The sequence below is a fragment of the Patagioenas fasciata genome, chromosome 10, assembly GCF_037038585.1.
Source record: "Patagioenas fasciata isolate bPatFas1 chromosome 10, bPatFas1.hap1, whole genome shotgun sequence".
Lineage (NCBI taxonomy): Eukaryota > Metazoa > Chordata > Aves > Columbiformes > Columbidae > Patagioenas > Patagioenas fasciata.
The window spans coordinates 21,344,231-21,365,767 of NC_092529.1; the positions used below are offsets into that span (position 1 = coordinate 21,344,231).

The 21,537-nt window shown below is 43.1% G+C and overlaps 1 protein-coding gene and 1 long non-coding RNA gene across 9 annotated transcripts in view; one reads left to right on the top strand and one right to left on the bottom strand.

Moving 5' to 3' along the window:
- The window catches only part of CFAP20DC (CFAP20 domain containing), a 52,773-nt gene extending 41,111 nt beyond the window's left edge, over positions 1-11,662 (top strand). For 3 of the 5 annotated variants that reach the window (XM_071813293.1, XM_065845668.2, XM_065845669.2), the window contains exons 16-17: positions 6,593-6,684; positions 9,067-9,728. In XM_071813293.1, coding sequence (XP_071669394.1) covers positions 6,593-6,684; positions 9,067-9,179 — 205 coding nt within the window. In that variant the 3' untranslated portion in view covers positions 9,180-9,728. Of the gene's footprint in view, positions 1-6,592; positions 6,685-9,066; positions 9,729-11,045 lie in introns of those variants that run through there. The other 2 variants (XM_071813292.1, XM_065845670.2) reach the window with 2 other exon arrangements.
- A 2,367-nt stretch (positions 11,663-14,029) lies between these two features.
- Positions 14,030-21,537, bottom strand: part of LOC139828795 (uncharacterized) — a 34,663-nt gene continuing 27,155 nt past the window's right edge. For 3 of the 4 annotated variants that reach the window (XR_011740780.1, XR_011740782.1, XR_011740779.1), the window contains one exon: positions 19,744-20,466. This is a non-coding gene — a long non-coding RNA (uncharacterized lncRNA). Of the gene's footprint in view, positions 14,464-18,723; positions 18,936-19,743; positions 20,467-21,537 lie in introns of those variants that run through there. The other variant, XR_011740781.1, reaches the window with a different exon arrangement.

The window sequence follows — 21,537 nt, forward strand, 5'->3', positions numbered from 1 at the left end:
CTCAGGGTTACCTGCACGGAACTATCAGGAGTAAACACGGCTGGACTCCTTTGTCACCCCATCTCCATCTCTGTGCTACTGGAAGCTTGTGCTTGCCAGGCTGGTATGTTAAAGTGTGTGTATACATCAGTATATAGCGTACCCCGTTCAGCCCTACGCATTAAAAGTACGTTCAGCGTTGAGGCTATCGTTCAAGAGCTCTCATCCATCCCAGCTGGAAACAAACATTCCAATAGCTGATGCGTGTGTTGTACCGTTGGGAGATTCAGTAAGATTAAGCTCACCTACAAAATGGTGGAGGTGAAGGAGGATTGGAGCTGTAATGTTTATTTGCTCTACACCAGAACTTCTCCAGCACGTGTGCTGTGAAATTCAGACTCAAAAGGTCTTTGTCTCCCATATTTCCAAGCGAAGGCTTAAATAGCAGAATAATTTAAAGTTAAGAAGCACATTTAAAGTTCTAGTTTTGCAAACAAAGCAGCATATTTGGTTTTATGATTCATTACGATATTGAAGTCATACAACTCCATTACTTCCACAAAACAGACAATATTACATTATGCAGTATTATAAAATTGCACAACAGTGGTCAAAATAAGTGAACAAGAACAATACCTCACAGAATGTACTTTGGTTTTTCATTGTACTTGTTCAGTTACTTCACTCATCCACAAAATAGGGTAATTTGCAATAGGCCTCCCAGTCGTTAATCTGAATTAGCAAAGTTCAGCTGCATTTGTCAGGCTATAATAAGCATGAAAAAGAACAAGACAAAAGAAGCAAATGGCACAGGAAAGACCTAATTGAAAAGGCTACATTTTTTAATCCTGATGGTAAAAAGCTTAGCAAGAGAAAGGTTGTTGAGAACCAAGGGGCTAACGTCTAAAAGCGTGTTAAAATAATCCAAAAATGGCTTTCCCTTGTTACAGGAATCTGAGAACATGCAGACGTGGCAGCATATATATTAAGGCTTTGAATATAAACCATGGCAGATGCTTTCAAATATACTCTTGTGTCTCTATTTATATAAGGTAGTTTGTATCTTTATTTTGTAGCTTCAGGATTTATTGAAGATATCTTTTATTGGTTCCACCCTTTTTCTGACTATTTCTGGGCCATTCAGAGGTGTCTGTCTGTACTTGTGTGTAGAGCTGGAGAACAGGCAGTAAAAGGTGTTATGTGCCTCTAAGATATGAGTTACCTTGTGATGAGTCTGGGGCTCCGGTTCACAGCCACCATCTAAGGTCTGAGTCCAAATTCGGACAACTTTTATTAACTGATTAATTCATTAAGTTTATACAGCTGATCTTCTGAGAAATGAATCAAAGCTAGCAAAGAAGGGAGGACTAGTATTAATATTTTACTTACATGATAAATCACTGTTTTTCTCTACAGGTGTCATTTCTATGGCTAGCGAATACTGAGGCTGTAGTCTAACCTGCAAGCCAACACGGTGGTGAACTAGAGATTTAGTCTTTTAAGTAAATTCCAATGTTACTGTTATATAACAGAAGCTATGATAGAAGTTTCATGTATTTAACTGCAGAACATTGACCAAATAGCACAATATATTAATTACTAAGCTGCTAAACCTCAAAATCCAGGTCATTTGTATTTTTAGGCTGGTGTAGATAACTGTTTATATTTTTAATAACCTGCACGAATTTATCATTTGAACTTTGATAATGAAAGAAAAATAGGATAGCATTAACAGTTTAAACTCTCCGCTGATACCAGCTGTGTGCACTTGTAGTCTCGTGGTTACTAAGTAGAATTCCCATTCCCTTTGTTACCCTTGATCCTAATCTGGCACCCACAAGTCAGTTCATTTACAGGCTTAAGACTAAGAGGAGCAGATTCAAGTCTTTTCCTGCACAGCTGCACTTGTGCCTTTTATGATCTCTTTTTGAGTTATTAATCGAGTGAAAATGAAATAATTGAGTTTATGGAGGTCTCTCTGCCTCCGTTAGAAGTCTGGTATTTGGCAGGCCGGACTTGCCGAAGTGGTTTGGAGGAAGAAAAAAGGCATTCTGTAAATAAGCTTGGGATTTTCTAAACCTTGGCGCTAGCAAAATAAAAGTTCCGGTAAGGCATACAGTAAATGAAGATACCGTGTATTGGGGATGGAATGAATCTGTCACTTTGACGGATTGTGAGGCAAAGACCAGATTAACAGATCACTCATAGTCAGAATGCAGCTCACTGTGAAAAATGTGCAGGAAATGGGAAGTGTTGGTTTGTGCTGATTTAATGATATTTTGAAACTACAACAATACTCCAGTAGAATAATACAATGTATAGCTCATGGCTTGTGTTTGGATGGTATTGATTACAGCTGGAGGCATTGATGGCATAGAGTGGTTTTAATTAGTCAGAATGTGTGATTAGCTTTTCTTTTTTAAGGAGATAACCTTCTTAAAGCTTCTTAAAGAAGTTCCCCCCAAAATATCCTTGATTCAGCCAGAATCAAAACACAATAAATGGAAACGCAGGCCACAGTCTACATTTCTCAGGGTATTGCAGGTTGTCTCCACGCTGGGCTCTACTTTTAGGCAAAGTCTACAAATTCTTTAGGATTAGTGTGGTTGTTTAACTTGGCTCATGCACTCTGTCTCATACACACACGTGCTTTAGTTGCTTCCTAAAATGAGCTGCAGATTTCACCGTGGAAGCGTCTGTCTTGACTGCTGCACTACAGCATCTATCAGAATTACCACTGTAAACCCATTTTTAGAGGTTTATCAGTCACCTGCCAGTATTTACTCTACTGCAATTTAACCAAGAGGATTTCAGCATGCATGAGGGTTTCTTTTTTCAGTATTTTAGGAGAAGCTGATATAGACATTGCTAAGAAATATGTGGAGGTAATAAACCTGGTTTTAATATATATTGTGTAAATTGTTTCAACCTTAAAAGCAGTATTAAGTCAATATTAGTGGTTTGATTATTTCTCATGGTGAGAGAGGTTTGAATAGCAAAACTATCAGTTTTTCTTGGACATGGAGGAAAAAAGCCATAAGCTGAATCTGGACTGTCTTAATGGGAAAAGTTAAACTTGCTGACACGTGTTGCCTCTGCCATAAATAACCACTCCTTTGCCTCCCTTTAGAACGATCAAAATCCCCACATCTCACACTTGCACACCTACTAGAGAAAAATAATAATTCATCTACTGAACCAGATGCATCAAAATAAATATAAAGACATAAAGATGAAACGTAACATCTCCTGTAGAGAATTAACTCCAATAAATGAAGGACAAAATCATCCAGCTACTCAGAAATCATCCCACCTCCGATTTCTCAGACTTGATTTTTCACGAGGACCTTCCATAGATGAGACTTCAAACTAAAATTATTACATTTTCTGACTAATGAGGACTATTAATTTAACAGAAAGACTGGTTTGATGACACATGATTACCTCCCGCCCTCGATGTTCTCTAAATGAATTGTCTTTTTCTTTTCCATTGGAGGTAGTTGCCTGACAATCTTTTGTTCTCACTAACATCCTCTCTGCTTTCCAGACGCCAACTATGTTCTTTAGAAATTCTCTGATACGTATTTTATATGAAAAACATGTATCTTTAAACTCTTCCGTTTTGTGCCAGACCTGTAGAACTGCAAATATGTATTAGAGCTGCTTTACTTCTCTAACTACATTTGTTGGCCTGAGACAATTCTCTTTAGAAACAAGCACTGTTTTTCCTCTCTCCTCGCCCCACTTGTTCTTCAGCAGTCTTCCAAGCAGAAATATTCTAATTCTTCTCTGGATCTCAAACATCACCATCTTTTTAAAAAGTTGTAGTGGACAGCAGGGTGACCATGAGCCAGCACTGGGCCCTTGTGGCCAGGAAGGCCAATGGTACCTGGGGTGGGTTAGAAGGGGGTGGTCAGTAGGTCAGAGAGGTTCTCCTGCCCCTCTGCTCTGCCCTGGGGAGACCACACCTGGAATATTGTGTCCAGTTGTGGCCCCTCAGTTCCAGAAGGACAGGGAACTGCTGGAGAGAGTCCAGCGCAGCCACCAAGATGCTGAAGGGAGTGGAGCATCTCCCGTGTGAGGAAAGGCTGAGGGAGCTGGGGCTCTGGAGCTGGAGAAGAGGAGACTGAGGGGGGGACTCATTCCTGGGGATCAATATGGAAAGGGGCAGTGTCAGGAGGATGGAGCCAGGCTCTTCTCAGAGACAACCAGTGACAGGACAAGGGGCAATGGGTGCAAACTGGAACACAGGAGGTTCCACTGAAATTTGAGAAGAAACTTGTTCCTGATGAGGGTGGCAGAGCCTGGCCCAGGCTGCCCAGGGAGGTTGTGAAGTCTCCTTCTCTGCAGACATTCAAACCCGCCTGGACACCTTCCTGTGGAACCTCAGCTGGGTGTTCCTGCTCCATGGGGGGATTGCACTGGATGAGCTTTCCAGGTCCCTTCAACCCCTCACATTCTGGGATTCTGTGAATTTGGAAGAAAGGGTGGCTTGGGAAGCGGAGATGTAGATTAGCACTAGTAGTTATTCATTCTTTAAAACTGGTGCAGTTTCTCCAAGAATTTGCCTCTGCTGACATTGTCTTTCAGTGCGATTGTAGAGAATCAGGTAGGTGATACTGGTTTGTGTTCTCTGGCCACGTCCTGTGAGCACAGAGAGGTTCTACTGCTGGGCTTTTGTTGGGTGATTGTGAAGCAGCACACACCACACATGCAAGTGGCAGAAATGGAAAATACATTCTACCGTGCCACTGGGTATCACAGTATGCTTTGAAATGTTATTCCTAAAAACTTGTGAAGCTTTGGTGTAAACAAAGCGTCTTTGGCTGTATTCAGGGAACACAAATATGGGGAGCAACAACAGCGAGAGCTAATAATGGGGTGTCTGGGCAAGCGTATTGCTGTGTGGATTAGTTGTACCAGTTCTCACTGCCATTAGCTGAACCACAGAAAGGAGAAGGATTGGTTGTGAAGTTGGCCTTGTATGTGAAAATAATATGATGGTGTAAAAAAATGTTGAAGTACATTTTTTACATATTGAAATGATGGGAAATTCAATATTTCTTCTTTTAAATCTGCTATACTACTGGCTGGATTTCTACACCAGCAGTTCTGTTTCCTGAAGCAGAAAATTAGGTTTTTCCATTTTGAGTGCAAACAGGTCGGCGGTTGTCCCCTGATTCACCCCGGATCGTCCGTACGCCCCAACAGGAGATGATGTGGAATCAAAGTCCAGAAGTAGCAGGGAAAAAAGGGGGGAGAGGGAAGGGCAATTTGCATAATTTAGCAATTATAACACACGATTGAGCCTTGCCAGATTTCTCTATCAGTAGCAAATCTCACGTGAGATCATCAAGGCTTTTCAGAAAGTAGAAGTATACTACCTGTTTAATTGGTGCTGGACAATTACAATTGAGTTGAGACTATTGCAGTCTGGCAAGTAAAAAAATCTGTCAAACATTAGTAAATTCATCCCTTTTAGAGGAAGCCGCAGATGTTGAAGTTACCTCTAAAGCTCTGGCTAATCCCCCTGGCCTCTAGCACAAGTTTGCATGGATAATAATGTTGTGCCAGCTGTTGGAACAGCCACGGCCAAACACAAGTTGAATCAACCCCAAACCAAGCTGAATTTGCTCTGTAGAACTGCACTGTTCCCATCAGCATGAAGCAAACGCAAGGGAATTTAAAGAGCTCTGTTCCCTTCCATTCCTCTTGCCTTGCAGTGAAATAAAATGGTCAAAGAGGATGGAATTGGTTCTATCAAAATGAGCTGACTTACTGAGGTACCTCGAATTCTGTGCTCAAGGGTTAACTTGCAATTATTTAGTCTAGTTAATAGTTAAATGGAAGGTTTAATGTGTTATGACTCTTTACTGTTGAAGAGGAGAGGTGGGAACTTAAGGAAGCATCAGCTATGCTCAGTGTACAGAGATGAGTTTCATACATGAAAGTAATTACACGACGTGGTCAGCCGCACAAGGAGTGTCTTAACTCGGTGACTTAGCTGTGTCCTTCCTGGGCTGACTTTCTCCGGTTGATAATATAAGATGAGTGATTTTTTCAGTGAAAAAATATCTGCAGTTCAGTTTGCAATAAAAAGCAGTAACAATGAAAACAACTGTTCTTTCGTGGAGCTGCAGCGATCAAAGACAGCGTATCGTAAAGCGGTGCATGTGGCACGAACGTTGAACTTGGCATGAATGTGTGATAATGTGAAAATCATTTTTACGAGCTATCACAAAGTAATGTTCAGAGAGACGTAAATTGCCTATTAAATTGAATGGGTGAAGAAAGTCCATACTCCCTCCTCTTTGATAAAGATTCCATCAAAACTTTTTTCTTTACTAAAGCAAAATAGATCCATGACAGCTGTGCTGAGGAGTCCTCTGTATGGTCTTTGCCAGGAGGTAAAAAAGGAAGGAAGCCTTAACATTTAAGAATTGTCTTAACTGTAAAGTTTATTTTTAGAATAATAAAGCACAGCTTGATTGTGTTCCATCACACTTGACAACCTTTGATTTCCTTGGAATTTTTTTTAATAATCAAAGTAATTCGAATAAATAGGAACAAGGACTGTTCTTTTACGAATGCTGTTTTGATTTGTATTTTTCAGGGACTGGTCGAATGTGTTCAGTCCCCCCATCGTTCCTGGAAGCCAAGAGCTGGAAGAGCACACTAAATCTTCAACGAATCAGACTATTCCAGGTAGGAATTTATGAAGGCAATGAAAAGGACCTGGGTAGGAAGACGTTTCTAGATGTTGTTTCTGTGATGCTGGTGCTGCCTTTTCATAGTTCCCTATACTGCTACATTTTGGTTCCAAGTTGTCTTTTATTATTCTCAGCTCAAGCTGGCAGAGTTTTCCATGAGGTATTATCTATCTCTGATAGAAGAATAACTGATGCAGTTGTAGTTTCCTCATATGCTGGCTCAATATGGATTAATTCATAAAAAATACATCTTATCTGTTTAAAATAAGGAATTGATGCTAGTGGGGATGGCAAACCTATGGAAGAACACAAAGACTAAACGTTCAGGACAATTACAGAAGTGGTACTTCTCTTATGAAGAAAAAACTCAGATTTAGCCTTAAATGAAATCTCAGCAGGGTTTTCTGACTGAAGACTGTGGTCACCACCTGAAGTGCTGCAGGCGTTGGTTTATCAATGGTGTTTGTTTAGAGAATGGCCAAGAGCTTAACTGCATGGAAAGTCAACAACAATAGAATACAACAAATACCGTGTTTTCTTCAAATACCCCTTTCCTTATGGGTTGTCTTAGGAAATAGGGCAGATATCTTTTTTCAAGTCTGGGGAATTCCATGTGAAATCTTATAAATCTCTCCTGTGTATTTTTCTGCCTGAGGGATGAAGACGTCTTGGTGATTTACCGTCTAAAATAGACTTGCCTCTCAAACTGGGAATGTTTTCATAGATCTGTATGTGCAGTTCTTGATGGCAGCAAAATAGAATTTTGGTGTCAGGAAGGGACCTTGCACTGAAGAATCAAATAATAGATTTTCTTAAGGGTCCTAAGTAAGCCAAAGAGAATTGACAGTAATCCTTGTGTTAAAGGCATGTTGGATAGAAAGTTGTGCTAGGTCTCTGAGCATTTTTTATGTTAGTATTATGAAATCTAAGGCTTGCTGCAATAAAGCTAGAAATTCTGTAAATTTTGAAATTTGGATTATTATCTTTAAAATCTTTAAAAATAAGTATACTTGGGAATTTGTTGGATTTCTTCTGTTATTCACACTAGACATTCCAAACTGGTTTGTGAATTGTTCCTAAACTAATTTTTCTTTACACTGAGATATTTTACATCTCTATATACCATAGCTTTTTCTTTTTGTACCTTTATTCAATCCAGTTAAATTCTGACGCATGTATATGTGTCAGGCATGAATACCATTTGCTTGTTTACTGCCATCTGAAGTATAGAAAAAGATGATCAGTTCTACACCTTCTTTGTGCGCTGCATAACTCTTCCCAAGAGCTACCCAAACAAAATACCTCCCATAACCCCATTTAGCTCACCAGGCCTGATGAAGCACCCACAGCAAGGACAGCAACAATTCAGCTTTGTCCTTTCACCTGTGGTTACAGTAAGAGTTTCTTTCTCATGGCATTTGTCAATGCTACTGGGGAGACACCACTGAAATCTCTTCCGGAACACTAAGGTGCCCGCTGCTTCTGGATGCATTCAATGCACCAACCTGCTTTCTGGTCTCTAGATAATGTGATCTATATATCGTTCTGTGATCCGGGCTGTAAATAGAGCATTGTGAAACTGCTGCTGTTAACATCACAGGCCATTACTTATTATGAAGAGTTAGGGCATACAAAGCATTCCGTTGGTATTAGCAGTCTGAGAATGAGATTAACGTTCAGCAGTGAATTATTTCCTAACAAAAAAACTATAGATCTTGTAACTTAGATTTAGCTTATATGACAGACAGGTTTAGAAAAGGAGATACAACTTATAGAGTGTCTGTAGTGGTCTGTATGGCTTTATCAGTGTGTTTTAGGCTAAGGATTCGTTTCTGTTGGCTGAAAACTTTTCTTGTCTTTTAGATAACTTCAGACAACCTAAATTTAATTTTTTTATTGTCTGAAAGAATCTTATTTCCTCTCTGTTATTGGAAGCTCTTCTGTACGGGTTTATCTGTACTGGACATTTAGGTAACATGTTGGATACCAGACATTCAAAATCTTCCGTTCTTACAGGCCTGAAGGGCACACTGACCATCTTTGTTTGTACTAAAACATTATTGTTTAAGATCATTGAGAAAAATAGCACTTTGAGAGGTGTTGATCCACTATCAGTAAAGGTGCTTCTGGTGAACTGCTCCATTCGACTCTGTGCAGTCCGGTTGTTAAGCAAACTCTGACTGACATCGTTTCACCTCAACTAAATACGGGTCTTCAGAAATACAATAACAACGTGAATTGCTGTGATCTTGTTATCAGAAGTCAAAAGATGATGCACTTTAACGAGACATCCTGTCACATCTGACAGAAAGGTGTTTCCATCTTGTTGTCTAAGTCAACAGGAGTAATTTATTCCTACTTTCCCCACTTGACCCAGGTGAAGGTGACCCCAGTGCTGAAGAAGACGAGGAAGTTTTGAATCTTCTGTATGATCCATGTCTGAACTGTTACTTTGATCCACATTCTGGGAAATACTATGAGTTGGTGTAGTCAGATCCTGAGAGGATAGAATTTTGTGTTGAGAGTAAGTTTATCTTTTAACTGTTTGTAAAGTGTGACTGAGCTGTATAATTTATCATGTAACATAAAAATTGAATTAACCAATAGTTTTGCAAACAAGTTAATATATTTTGTAAATAGCGTCTTATTTTTATAGTTTTGTATTAAGTTGTTACGCAGTGGAAAATCAAATAACATAAAAGTTCCTTGTGACTAAGACATTTGTTAGTCTAATTTATTTCCAGTATTCAGAGTTTCTATATGGAAACAAATGAAGTTGAACCAGTGCTCAGAGTGCTGGCCTTACGTGCCTTACATGTTCGTATTGGTTTTTCTGTTGCAACTTGCAATAAAATCATGTAATTTGTTTAAACCCTCTGTACTGGGTTTCAGTGCAGTTTGCAGCGACAGTCCTAAAGTTCCAACTTACCATTTTAAATCCCATGCATCACTGTGCAATTTTTTTTATGGCACATAAAATATCCCTATTGACCGTGGAAAAAGACTGTAGATATAAACCAGACCATACGTAGCTTTTGCAAATGCAATCATTATATGAAATTAATAAAAAACTGTGCGTGGACACGTCAAACTTTGTCTGCTCTGCAAACCAGTCAGCCTGACCCTGGTGTTTCTACATGGCCATGGCTGCTCCTTGGCTCCAGGCAGTGCCCAATGTTTCTACCCCACACCAAGGAGATTCTGCAACACAGTGCAGGGCTGCTTGTCACGATGTCCCCCCTAACAACAGGACACTTGGTAAAAGGGCAAATATACCATTAAAAAAAGAAAATCTGCTACCTGGTATTGAAGAAAAGGTGTCAGGCAGAGGTTGCTGGTGAAACAAGTCCAAGGAGTTGTGTTTAAAGGAGTTGAGATGGTGGAACAGTCTGGAGCCCACATAATTTTCTGGAGACGGTTGAAGGGAGTGGCAAAAGAGATCTATAGGCGTTTCTGGTGATTCTTGTTCTAAGTTTCCACTTGATTATATCCAGTGCTGTTCCACTGTCGTTACTTGCAAGCTGATTACTCAGTGAATTTTTAAGAATAATGTGTTTGAATGTCATAGAGTGAGCTTAGTAAGCTCACTGGCAAGTGATTTAAAATGATATGTCTGTAAATTATATGTAGTGTGGATCCTAGTTAATGAATATCCCAGAATCAATTGGAAGTGCAGTTGTTAATAGTGACTTGGCATAAGATCAGGTTGTGTATTTGGCTTCTGTGTCGGGTACAAACATATCATCACAAATTGATTCGAGTAGCACTGAAATCCACAGGAAGACAGATACTCTGTTGAGATAATTTACTTACCCTGCCTTAGCCTGTTTCTCCCAGAAAGATTTGTACCTGTCCTTGCTGGTGCCATAATCAGTTTAAAAGTTCAATGAAATCATAATTTTGACCTTCAAAAATCAGATACTAGCTTGTACATTCTTGTGCATATCTAACCACTTTCTTTTTAGCGTCATGTAGTGATCAGGACCAGGCCCCTTGTACCTGTGGCAAGGGCTGTTTAAAATGCGGTGTTAATTTTCCTTTCGTAGCCACATGTCTCACAGGACTGGTCTGGGTAGGTATGTCCTGGCTTCTCAGCATCAACCACTGATGTGCCACATACCAGAGTCTACCGGTGGACGTCCAAAGCTTGGGCAAACGGGAGCTTTTGGAGCCTCTGCACTCGTATCCCCACCTTTACTGAGATAATGAGCAATGCCTGTTGTTCTAGACAGGTTCATAGGCAAGTCCAGGTCCACTCTGTTTCCCTGTCATTAGCACAGGTAGTATTTTATAGGCAAGTCCTGCTTTTCAAAATCAGCAGTTTGGGATCCTTGCCCTTTGTGTTCTGGTCAACAGCTTTGTCTTCAGCACCCGCGGGGATTGATTGCTGTAATGCTGTGAACACCACCTGTGAGTTGAGCGGCAAGAAAAGCTACAAGGGCTGTAAGTTTTGCTCAGAATGTTTTTTCTAATCATTATTCCGTGAACCTAGAACTAAAGCTCTGCTGGCACGCTGCATGCTTGTTGTTCAGCCCATTTGTCAGCGCCAGCATTTATGGCAAGTGATGAATGCAGAGATTTCCTCCTAGCAGTTATCTGCGATGTTTTAGTCCATGAGAGTCAAAAAAGACCCGTGTTGGGCGTAAAGTTTCAGATTCATGAAACTGCCAGGATTTATTTCTACAGGCTCGGCAGCAGTTATGATTTTTAGGAATAGAAATTTTGAAATGCAGTAGATTTTAGTAAGGCTTCGTTAATGTTTTTCACATGTGCATTGAAAATAGCGAAATTGAAGTTAGCTTGGTAGAGCTGCTGGGGTCAGCAGATCACAAGTCAATCCGTTGGTCTCCCAGGCCTTTCTGTGTTCCTTGCACACGTAAGGTGTGACAGATACCTGTGCTTTGTTTCCAGTTGCTAAAAAACACCATCAACCAGCTTTCAGATAGTTCATAAGGAAGAAGAAATCTTCTTAGCCATAGCTCAGAGCAGCGTGCTTCTGTGTCACTGGAGTGATTCTGCCCATTTCTGTCATTCTTTTTGCCTTTGGTCCATCCACTGAGGTTTTCTCCAAAGCCCAACCAAATAACCAAGCTTGACCCTTTAGGTCTCTTTGGGCTGCAGCAGCTCAGAATTGCAGCTCACAGACACAGACTTTTCCGAACAGCTGCTGGGACTTGGTAATCTTTGATCTTGCAGTACTGCCACTTGTACCCAAGTGCCGTGTGTGTACGTGTGAGCCTCATTATGTCGAACAAAGAACACACTCTGTCCTAAGGAGCTTACAGTAGGACATCAATATTGATTCTTCCCCTCTGCTGCTGTGGTTACTGGGCGAGAAAACCTGAAAAGTCATGCTTTATTATCCATATATCCTTCAGCCATAAAGCGTTCTGTTTAGGGGCCCATCCTCTAAACTTTGGGTCAAATGGCAAGATTGCACAGACTGAAAAAACCTTGAAAATAATTTTGCATAATGCGTTTCATATTCAAGTTGTTTTTCCATGGTATTTCTTTCTTTTAGAAAAGGACTTATTTTTTTAAGCAATGGGCTGCATGTGAAATGAAAAGACAATCCAGTCTGTCTTTCCTATGTGGTATTGCTGATAATCACCACTTTTCTCATGGTTACTATAGTAACTTGGTATCCTTATCTGCCACCTTTTTTGGCACCTTGAAAAAAACTATTTAAATTCAGTTCCCTGATAAACGGAAAGCTTGGCTTCATGGTACCCATGGGAGTACATAAGTGTAACAACAATACTTGTCATTTTTTCTTATTCAGTGTTTAACTTGCTTGTTAGCAGCTGTACAGGCAGTTCCAGCTGTGATGTTGTGGGATCCTGCTGCAGGTGTTATAACCAGCGCGAATGCAAACACCCTGGATGAAACCCCAGGAACAGCCGGGGGGTCGCATGCAGCCGCCCATGATGCAAAGATCTCAGCAGGATTTTGCACTGATCACGTCACTCTAAAAGCGGTTCTGTTTCCAAGCTTGACACTTTTCAAGAGGAAGAGTAATCTGTGGACATTAAACTACATGGTGAGAATTACTATGAGGGTTCCTGTAAATCAGTGGTCAATCAACAACCTTGTGATACTTTTAATCCCTTTCCAAGTGTGTGCCATGCAGTCTGCGTGGCAGATGAGAGTGGACCAAGGCTGGGGATGCTGGAGAGCTGAGCATTGGAGGTGAGTCCAAGGCCAATGGAAACCCCAGGTGCCCTAGCTGAGTACGGCTGCCCCGCAGTTCCATCTCTTTTTTGCTCTAAGGGCACCAAAATGAATGCTCGTGATAAAGGTTGTTCATTCCTGGCCGTCGGGCACAACGGTCCAGCGTGCCTGCAGCGGGGCTGAACGTTTGCTGAAGCCAGAGCATTTGGTGACCAAGGCCTGCAGGTGTGGCCTCTTCAGCAGATCTCAGGCTTTCTCCTTTGTCATCATGTTCTTTTGCCAAGAGTTTTGAAGAGCAGACAGGTTTGAAAGGTACGTGGTTGCAAAACAACAGAGGAAAAGTGCTGTCCAAAGCCATTACATAAAAAGCAGTTTTACATCTGCAGTGATCCTGGAGACTGGCGGTGTGTCCTCACCGATACCCTCCCCTGGCCGCTGCCAGAGCAGAGATACAGCTGTGCCAATGCTGAGTCCTCTGTGCTGACCGGTACAGCCACAGTAAAATATTTTTCATGAAAAAGCCCAGCTAGGCTCCTAGTACAGCTGTGTTGTGGTTCAGCACCAACCAGCAGCCAAGCCAGGTGGGAGGGGGGACAGAATCAGAAGAGTAAAAATGGGAAGACTCGGAGGTTGAGATAAAGGCAATTTAACGGGGAAAGCAAAAGCCACATGTCCAAGCAAAGCAAACCAAGGGATTCACTCCCAGCTTGCCATGGGCAGGCAGGTGTTGGGCCATCCCCATCAGGCGTAACCGGGACTTAGGAAAATAAATGCCATAATTCTCAACATCCCCCCTTCCTCCTTCTTCCACCAGCATTATATACAGGACATGACATCATATGGCATGGGATGTCCCTTTGGTCAGTTGGGGTCGGATGTCCTGGCTGTGTCCTCTCTGAACCCTTTGAGCATTCCCCACCTTCTCGTTGGCAGGCCAGTATGAGAAGCTGAAAAGTCCTTGGCTGCTTAGCAACAACTAAAACATCCCTTATTCTCATACAAAATCTGAAACACAGCACTATACCAGCCACCAGGAAGAAAATTATCCCAGCTGAAACCAGGACAAACTATTACTACACTGGTACTGCTAGTGTACTTAAGACAACGATTACATTGCACTGCTTAGGGTTTTAAATATATTTAAAAGTTTATTATTCGATGATTGTGCATTTTATCTGTGTGGGAGACCAAAAAACCTTAGGTCACGTAATTTAGTTGGTTTAGAGCACTGCATATTTATTAGGCCATCTGCTACTGCAGCGCTCAAGGCAAAAACCTTCATGCGGGCAATATATTCACAGCTACTATTTTACCACCCGATGTGCAAAATATCAAAGCTCTGGATACATTTATTATTGTAATTTTCTAATGAATCCATAAAAGCTCAGGAAACGTCCCATGCAAGAGTTTCCTTTACATTTGACTGCTGTTTTCTCATGGAGCTTGAGAGGGGCCTCTGAGGAGGAATCCTGCCGTGTGGGTAGGTTTGCTGTGCTGAACGCATGGCTGGGTGGCACTGCAATTAGTCATTCCAACCTCGCTAAGACTGATTGTGGCTGGAGAGTCTGGCGTTTCCCATCTGAAGCCCAAATTAAAATAGCTGCTGTTTTTCCAAGAAAGAAAGAGGAAAAAAAAAGTGAGTAGCTTTCAAAACCAGCAAGTTCCAAAGCGGCATTGGCGGCTGGGCAAGCTGTGTGTCATTCACAAGAATCGCGGCTTTTGGGTTACCTCGTTTTTCTAGTAACCAAAGAGCCTCCCCAGCGTGTGCCCTACACTGCAGCGCCTTTGTGGCCCAAACATCTTTACGCAAACATGTCCCCGTGTCCTCTGCGACAGAGCCAGGATCAGACCTGAGACTCCGATAAAAAATCATCCCATTGCTGCTCAGAGACATGCAGACCACAGCACAGCAGCGCGAAGGAGACGTTGGACACCACTCACCCACCCAGGAAAACAGCGTTACTTTTCCAGGTACCGTTTGCTCCATCCCGGCTCAGTTTTCCACCCTGTTCTGCTACTTGCAGCCATAAATCCCTGGGAGCAGGGAGAGCCGCCCCGTGCCTGGCTCACCCCCTGCACCGAGGGCCTCTCCTCCCGGCCTCGTGCTGCCAGGACCAAACTGCTGCTGCACTTACACTTTTGCAATTAATTTGCAATATTCAGTGGTGAGTGATGGCGGGTGAACCAAGAGGGCAGGTTCCTGCTCAGGAAAAGCAATGAAGTGTGGTGAAATAGAGTCAGACCATCTGTGCAAACACACGTCCCTGCGCGGGGCTGCGAGCCCAACACACCATGCTGCTGGAGAGGGGGGACTGAGGAGACGAAAATAGGGACGGATGGCGCTGTGTGGGAGAGCCTGGACACCCACGGAGGGTTCCTGCCATCCCCAGTGAGTTGCTGGTCCCCTGTGGTGCCACAGAGTTCCCCACACACATCAGGGGTCCCGGGTACCAGCCCCAGAGCTGGACAGTCGCTGTGCTGTGAGGCTCCCAGACGCAAGCCTGGTGCATCGTCTTATGAGTAGCAATGACGTATGTTATTCAGAGGGATGTGTTTCGTAAGAGACTATCTTAAGCAACAGACCCTTCCTCTGCTCTGTGCACACTTACAGTGAGGCTGAGACTCCTTACACTTGACCTCATAACACTGAGAATCCTCCATCTCTGCACTGAAACAGTTTCATCGGTCCCGGGGGCGCCTGCGGCGGCAGCAGAGCTGGAGGTGAGGGCCTGGCAGCTATCGTGCCTTTGAGACATCACTCTGTGCTCACCTAGATCTGTTGCAGTGCGTTACACCTTCTTTCATATGATCTATAAATCCTCACATGCCGATAGGAGGAAATGTCTGATCAGTCCGTAAGGGGCTCAAAGGACGCATCTTTTACTGACATCTGTTAACTTCCAGCTCGTGAGCAAAGCCAACACGCGCCAGGTGCTGAGACACCCGAGAGGAGCACGTCGGCTCGCATCGATCCATCACTCCATCTCCTGCTGCGTCTTCCCCTCCAGAGCCACCTGCGAGCTACGCACACACAGACAGAAGGTATTTATACCTTCCTCCGAGTAGAACAGGGGGCTTGATATTACTTTGCGCACTGATCATGTTGAGTGTAATCATGGGAATGCTTTGCCACTGTTAGAAGTTAATGATGCATTGTTTAAATGGGAAAGAGACACTGATCGCCACATTTACAGCCAGGGTTGTAGTGCTGAACCCCGGGCACGCTCCTGAGCCACGGCAGCGTTGTCACCGCTGGTGGCAGGAGCGACCCCTGGGCACCCACGCCCTGGCAATCCTCGGACACGGGCGTTTGCAGGTTCCTGCACAAACAGCTCCGCTGCGTCCAGAGTAGCCCAGTGAAATGAGGGTAACGTTGTTAATTCACCAATTTGCTTTCCCTTGCCAGTCCTCCGATACCGCCAGCTCCGCAGTCCCCTCAGCTGTAAACTCAGTGCCGTGAGATTAAAGTGTACAACTATGTGACACCTTATAAACCACATAAATATGAACTGGCACGGCCCCTTAACAATGAAGGATTTTGCACAAAATCTTCAGGCACTAATTCAATTTCGGTGCTCTGTTCCTATTGCAGTGGGTATGCAGTGCTGTCAAGAAACCTTGACTGAATTAGAACCTTTTATTCTTCTAAAGCATCTTTTTCTTCTGTCAATCTGCAACAAGGTTTTATTTTGACTGAATCATGATCATTAAAGGTATAAGAGATATAAGCGCACTTAGTGATAGGTTTGTTTCCTGTAGAAAAATGTGCAACATTGTGATGCTAGGAAAACAGCTATTAATTTGAGGTTATTTCAAAGCTAATGGATAATTAATTATTATTCTGTGGGATTTTTTTCCAATGAAGAGTTTAGTTTGCTGAGCGGTTCCTTTCCATTTGCAGTGCTGAGGTTTCTCTTTCCCCGCATTAACATGTCACCATTCACAACAAATAACTGTGCTTTTGGCTTTGAATTTTTCTTCCACATTTTTGACAATTGTTTTTTATGTCATGTATAAATCACTGTAGCTCATTTTAAAGTCAAGCACATTCAATGCCTGTGAAGAGTTCAGTTACTGTTTCTCCTTTGTACAATAGCCCATAACCATATTTAAAAGCAGTTAGAGTCTTTTATCAAGCTCATGTATTGGCATATTTTTGTAACTGGATTACTGAGCATACTCTAATTCTTAAGCAGCTCTCACAGACTGTCATGTAAATCCTTCTTAATTCGCAGTTTATTGAACACAGTGGTTTTTGGATGAGCATCTGATGCAAATTCCCTCCTGTGAGCAGCGTGCCACCTGCTACCACGTCACTATGGAAATTCCCAAAGTTCCTTTTGATAAATAAATGTGTGCATTGCAGAACGTCACTGCTCCCACAGGAAAACCAAGCCGGAGAGGTCGCACTGTTTGCAGTGGGTTGGTGAATAGAATAGCCCATGGCCAGGCAGACAGATGCCCCTTAGTCCTGCTGGCACCCCAAAAGCTCATGGGAAAAACCTTGGTCTTGCGTGGGACAAAGGAGCAGGAGTGTCCCATCCCCACGAGCAGGAGGGTCAGCTCCTGGGGAGACGGGAGGTGACACCCGGCGCTCAGGGACATTTGTGTCTGTAACCAGCCCAACAGCACCCGTGTCTGCAAACCTCCTGGGTGTCCCAAATCAGCGGACAGCAACAGCCAGACACCATTTGCTCAGTGCAATCTGCAGTCAGTGTGGGTGGAAGGGGTTTATTTTGCCCATTTTATGGGCTGATTTATGGCTTGTTTACTTAGATGCCTCACCCATATTGCTAATGTTGTAATTAAACCTCGTTAATGTGCTCAGGCCCCCTCAGGCATGTGCTGCAACACTTCCCCCCCACCCACAAATGATGTTTATTATATAGGGAGAAAAAAACCTGTGTGCTGAGGAAGGGTGTCGGCAGGCTAGATTGTAATAACTACCTATTTAGCAGGCAGAGGATGTTTAGTCCTAAATCAAATTGCATATTAAAAGTGGAAATTGCTGAGATTACCTGTGAAGCCAAAATTACTTCGTGAAGAAAATAACTATATACTCAGGCTCTCTAAAATAAAACCCCAACACAGTTGTGAGTCTTTAGTAAATAGTTAAAATCAAGATGCTGCTGTGAAGCGCAGCATCAGCCCATCATGTATGGGTCGGCAGAAGCACACCAGTGGGCTGTGTGTGTACATACCCTAGAGACCTCCAGCCCACATTTTTCTGATGCATTGCAATGCCTTCCAAGTTTTCCGTTTTCTAGGAGATAACAAAGCCCATGAAGTATTATTAAATCAAGTGAAACAGGGCACAAGGGAGGAATCTTATTACCAGAAAAGGCCAATGAGTTCAGGGAATTAGTGGGGGGAAAATGAAAATTATAGTTATAATAGTTGTTTGTTACCTGTAATGAGGCAGCAAACACCCTAATGAGCGAGTAGGGAGGGACAGTGCTCACCCACACCCATGGTGCCTGTTTCTGAAAAGGCCTTTTCCCCTTATTTTAAAGCAGCTTCAGCTGAATCTTGCTGGAAGCTCAGCAATGGCTGCTTGGATATGGGCTTCTTTTAGTCAGCCCTGTCCAAAAGCAGAGCCTTTCTGGAAATAGTAAGTGTTCCTCCTGGAGAAGTGGTTTAAAGCCGGATCTGGGAGAGCCACTAGAAGGACAGAGATGCTGACGAGCCTCAGGGAAATGGTTTGCTGCAAACCCCATGCAATGGGTGTTGATGCACCCATCAGCCACAGCTGCTGCTCCCAAACACACATCATTGATGTGCTGGGACATTCACCATCAGTTTGACAGGGTCTTAAAAGTTACGCTATTTGGAAAAGAATTGTTGAGGTGTTAACAGCACTCACCACAGTGCACACAGCGTAAGGGGCTCAGATTTCATGAGCTGAAGAAATATGAGTGTCTTTAGTCCAGATGAGCACTTTCCCCTCCCAAGGATTAAACAGTTGCGGTGAGGAACCCCTGGCAGCCCAAAAGCCTTGACTCTCACGCGGCAGGGACAGTTTCCCTCATGAGCTGCATCACTTCTCCTTGCAGCTCCTGGATGGATACTTGGTGACTGCCAGAGGTGGAAAGAAACGGGAAAAAAAAAGGGATTTTCCTTGTGGAGCTGCATGAAAAATGTCTTTATAGAGCTTTTCAGGCAATTAGCCAGTGGCACCAGATGGCACGTTGTATCGTTCCGAAAATTGAACAGGTCACAGTGCTGCCCTACATAGAAGTTAATAGATATTAAAGCCACGCAGTTTTCAAAGAAATGCAGACAGAAGTGCAGGCAGTTTGCAGCCTGCTTAGCTCAGATACACAGAGTGTGTGTGTGTGTTCCCTCATTAAGGAGAGCCATTAGCTTTGGCACCAGTTCTCTGGAGTCAAATACAGGAGACCAGCTGTAAGGAGAGCCCAGTGGTGAACTTTTGGATGCTCTAGAAATGCCATTTATTGATGGGAGAGCAGCATCTTGCACTGCCGCAGTCACGGGGGAATTTCTTTAACATGTGTTACGCAAGTGCCCCTTGTGTTTGGCCAGGCTGGCCTGAAAACCTCTGGAGGAATTTGCAGCTTTGCAAATTTTACCATTTCTTTTAGTATCATCAGCCATCCCCTGCAGGACCAAACTGCTGCTGCGATGGCTTTGAACGGCACAACTGATGAACAGCCCCTTGTGTGCAGCAAACTCATTAGGAAAATATGAACTATTGAAATACAGCAGGCAGAAGGAAGACTTCTCACCCTCAGAGACCATAATGCTTGGACCCTCGGTCCATTTTCACTGTACGGGACGCTGGGGCTGGGGCTCCAGCACGGGGCTTCATGCTTTCCCAGGCACCTCCTTCAGAAAGTGAGGAAGGCAACTCCAGGCTCTCAGTCATCAAATCCCTCGGTGTGCTTGTCTTAACCAAGAGTAAAGGCTAAATAAACACATCTAAAGAACTGAAAAGCACAGCGACATCCAACTTCAAAATAAAATGCAGTGAAGTGTGAAATTATACCTTTTATTCCATAAATCTCCAGCAACTGGCACAGCTCTATAGCTTGTATTATGCTTTAATACTGGCAGAATTTAACACACCATGCAAACCCCATAAAGTAATTACATTTCATCTCAACAAAGAAACAAAATCCCAGCTCATTCAACTCCCTCCATCTGAGGAAGGATTATAGACAAGTCAGTGCACCTCGATTTTCCCTGGTGATAAATGCAAAGCAGGTCACCAGTGAGATGGTAACATGGGTTCCCAAGGCAGCTGATTTACCAGGAAAATGGTGAAGTTATTTGGTGTCCTTTAAGGCTTTCTGGAACTCCCTGAGGTTTACCCTCTACTTGAAAGAAGCTTAAAAATGTAGAACTTACCTGAAACAGACCATTTCTGCACATGGCAACTGCTCCTGTGTGAGCTGGTTATGTGCTTCACACCAGATTCCCATTCAGCTTTTAAGGAGTTATTTCATTTCACAATAAATGAGGTTCTGTGAGCGTTGATGATGATAGCAAGCAGCAGAAGACACTTGCAGGTCCACATCTTGCAACACCCACCATCTTGCCCCTGGGGTGGAAATATTTGTCATCTGAGCATGTGTTGGCTGCTCCTCTGCCAAAACAACACACAACAAACCACAGTAAATTTAACTAATGTATCTATTAACTTCTCTCAAATAAGGTGTCCGCACTTTGATTAGAGCTTGATGATTAAATGCAATTAAAAACTCCTAAAGCAAGTCAACAAGGACTGCAAGCACTCTCCAAAGCCCAGCACGATACCACAAACACACGCAGGAATGGGTAACTGAGGGTGATGGCAAAAGATGTTCTTCCCCGCCAAGCAGAAAGCAAAACACCACCAAAGACTGTCTACTGTTCCTGAGTCAGCCTCTGCAACAGCACAAGACCTTGGAAAGGAGGGAGGACACAGTGGCCTCCTGAGGGAATGGCAATGAGAGGCTTAGAAGTCATAAAAGGGGAGGAGAACATGGTTGTCTGTTCATTATTTTATCATCTTTATTATGTTATTATATCATGTTTATTATTTGGCTCTCAGGCCCAGCCTTGCTTCCTTGCTTCTGACACAAGCAGGCTCTACAATAGATGTTGCACAATGATGGGAAACACGGTGGGGAAAAGCCACTACAACTTCCCAGCATCCGGTGCTATTGGATAAAATCCAAGGCAGATAATGCAGAAATAACTTGCGCAAACGTTTCCACACTTTTTCAGCTTATGTGCCTTGTGAATGTATCTCAGTTCACTCCAAGAGACCAAAGACTCGAAGTGGTGCACGCAGTTCTATTGCCATAGTTGAGTCTTGTGCATGGAGAGGCAGGAGGGAAACCATCACCATTGCCGAGACTGGGAGATCAACACTGCACAGTAGCAGCAGAGAGGATTAAATTAGACCAAGCATCACCTGAACACAGAGTGGGCTTAATGGAGGACATAAAATTTGATGGGAATTTTTTTTATCAAAGCGTCCACAACCTTTCTAGGAGACTATGAGCAGTGGAAGACCAAAATGAGGCAAAAACTGCAAGGTGAGTGCTAGTCAAGTTGCACAGGTCGAAGAATTTGATAATATTACAATCAATTATGATGAAACAGAAAGAGGAAACTAGAAAGGGCTCTGAGAGGCCAGGAAATGTCACTGGGGTGGGGGCAGCAAGGTGAG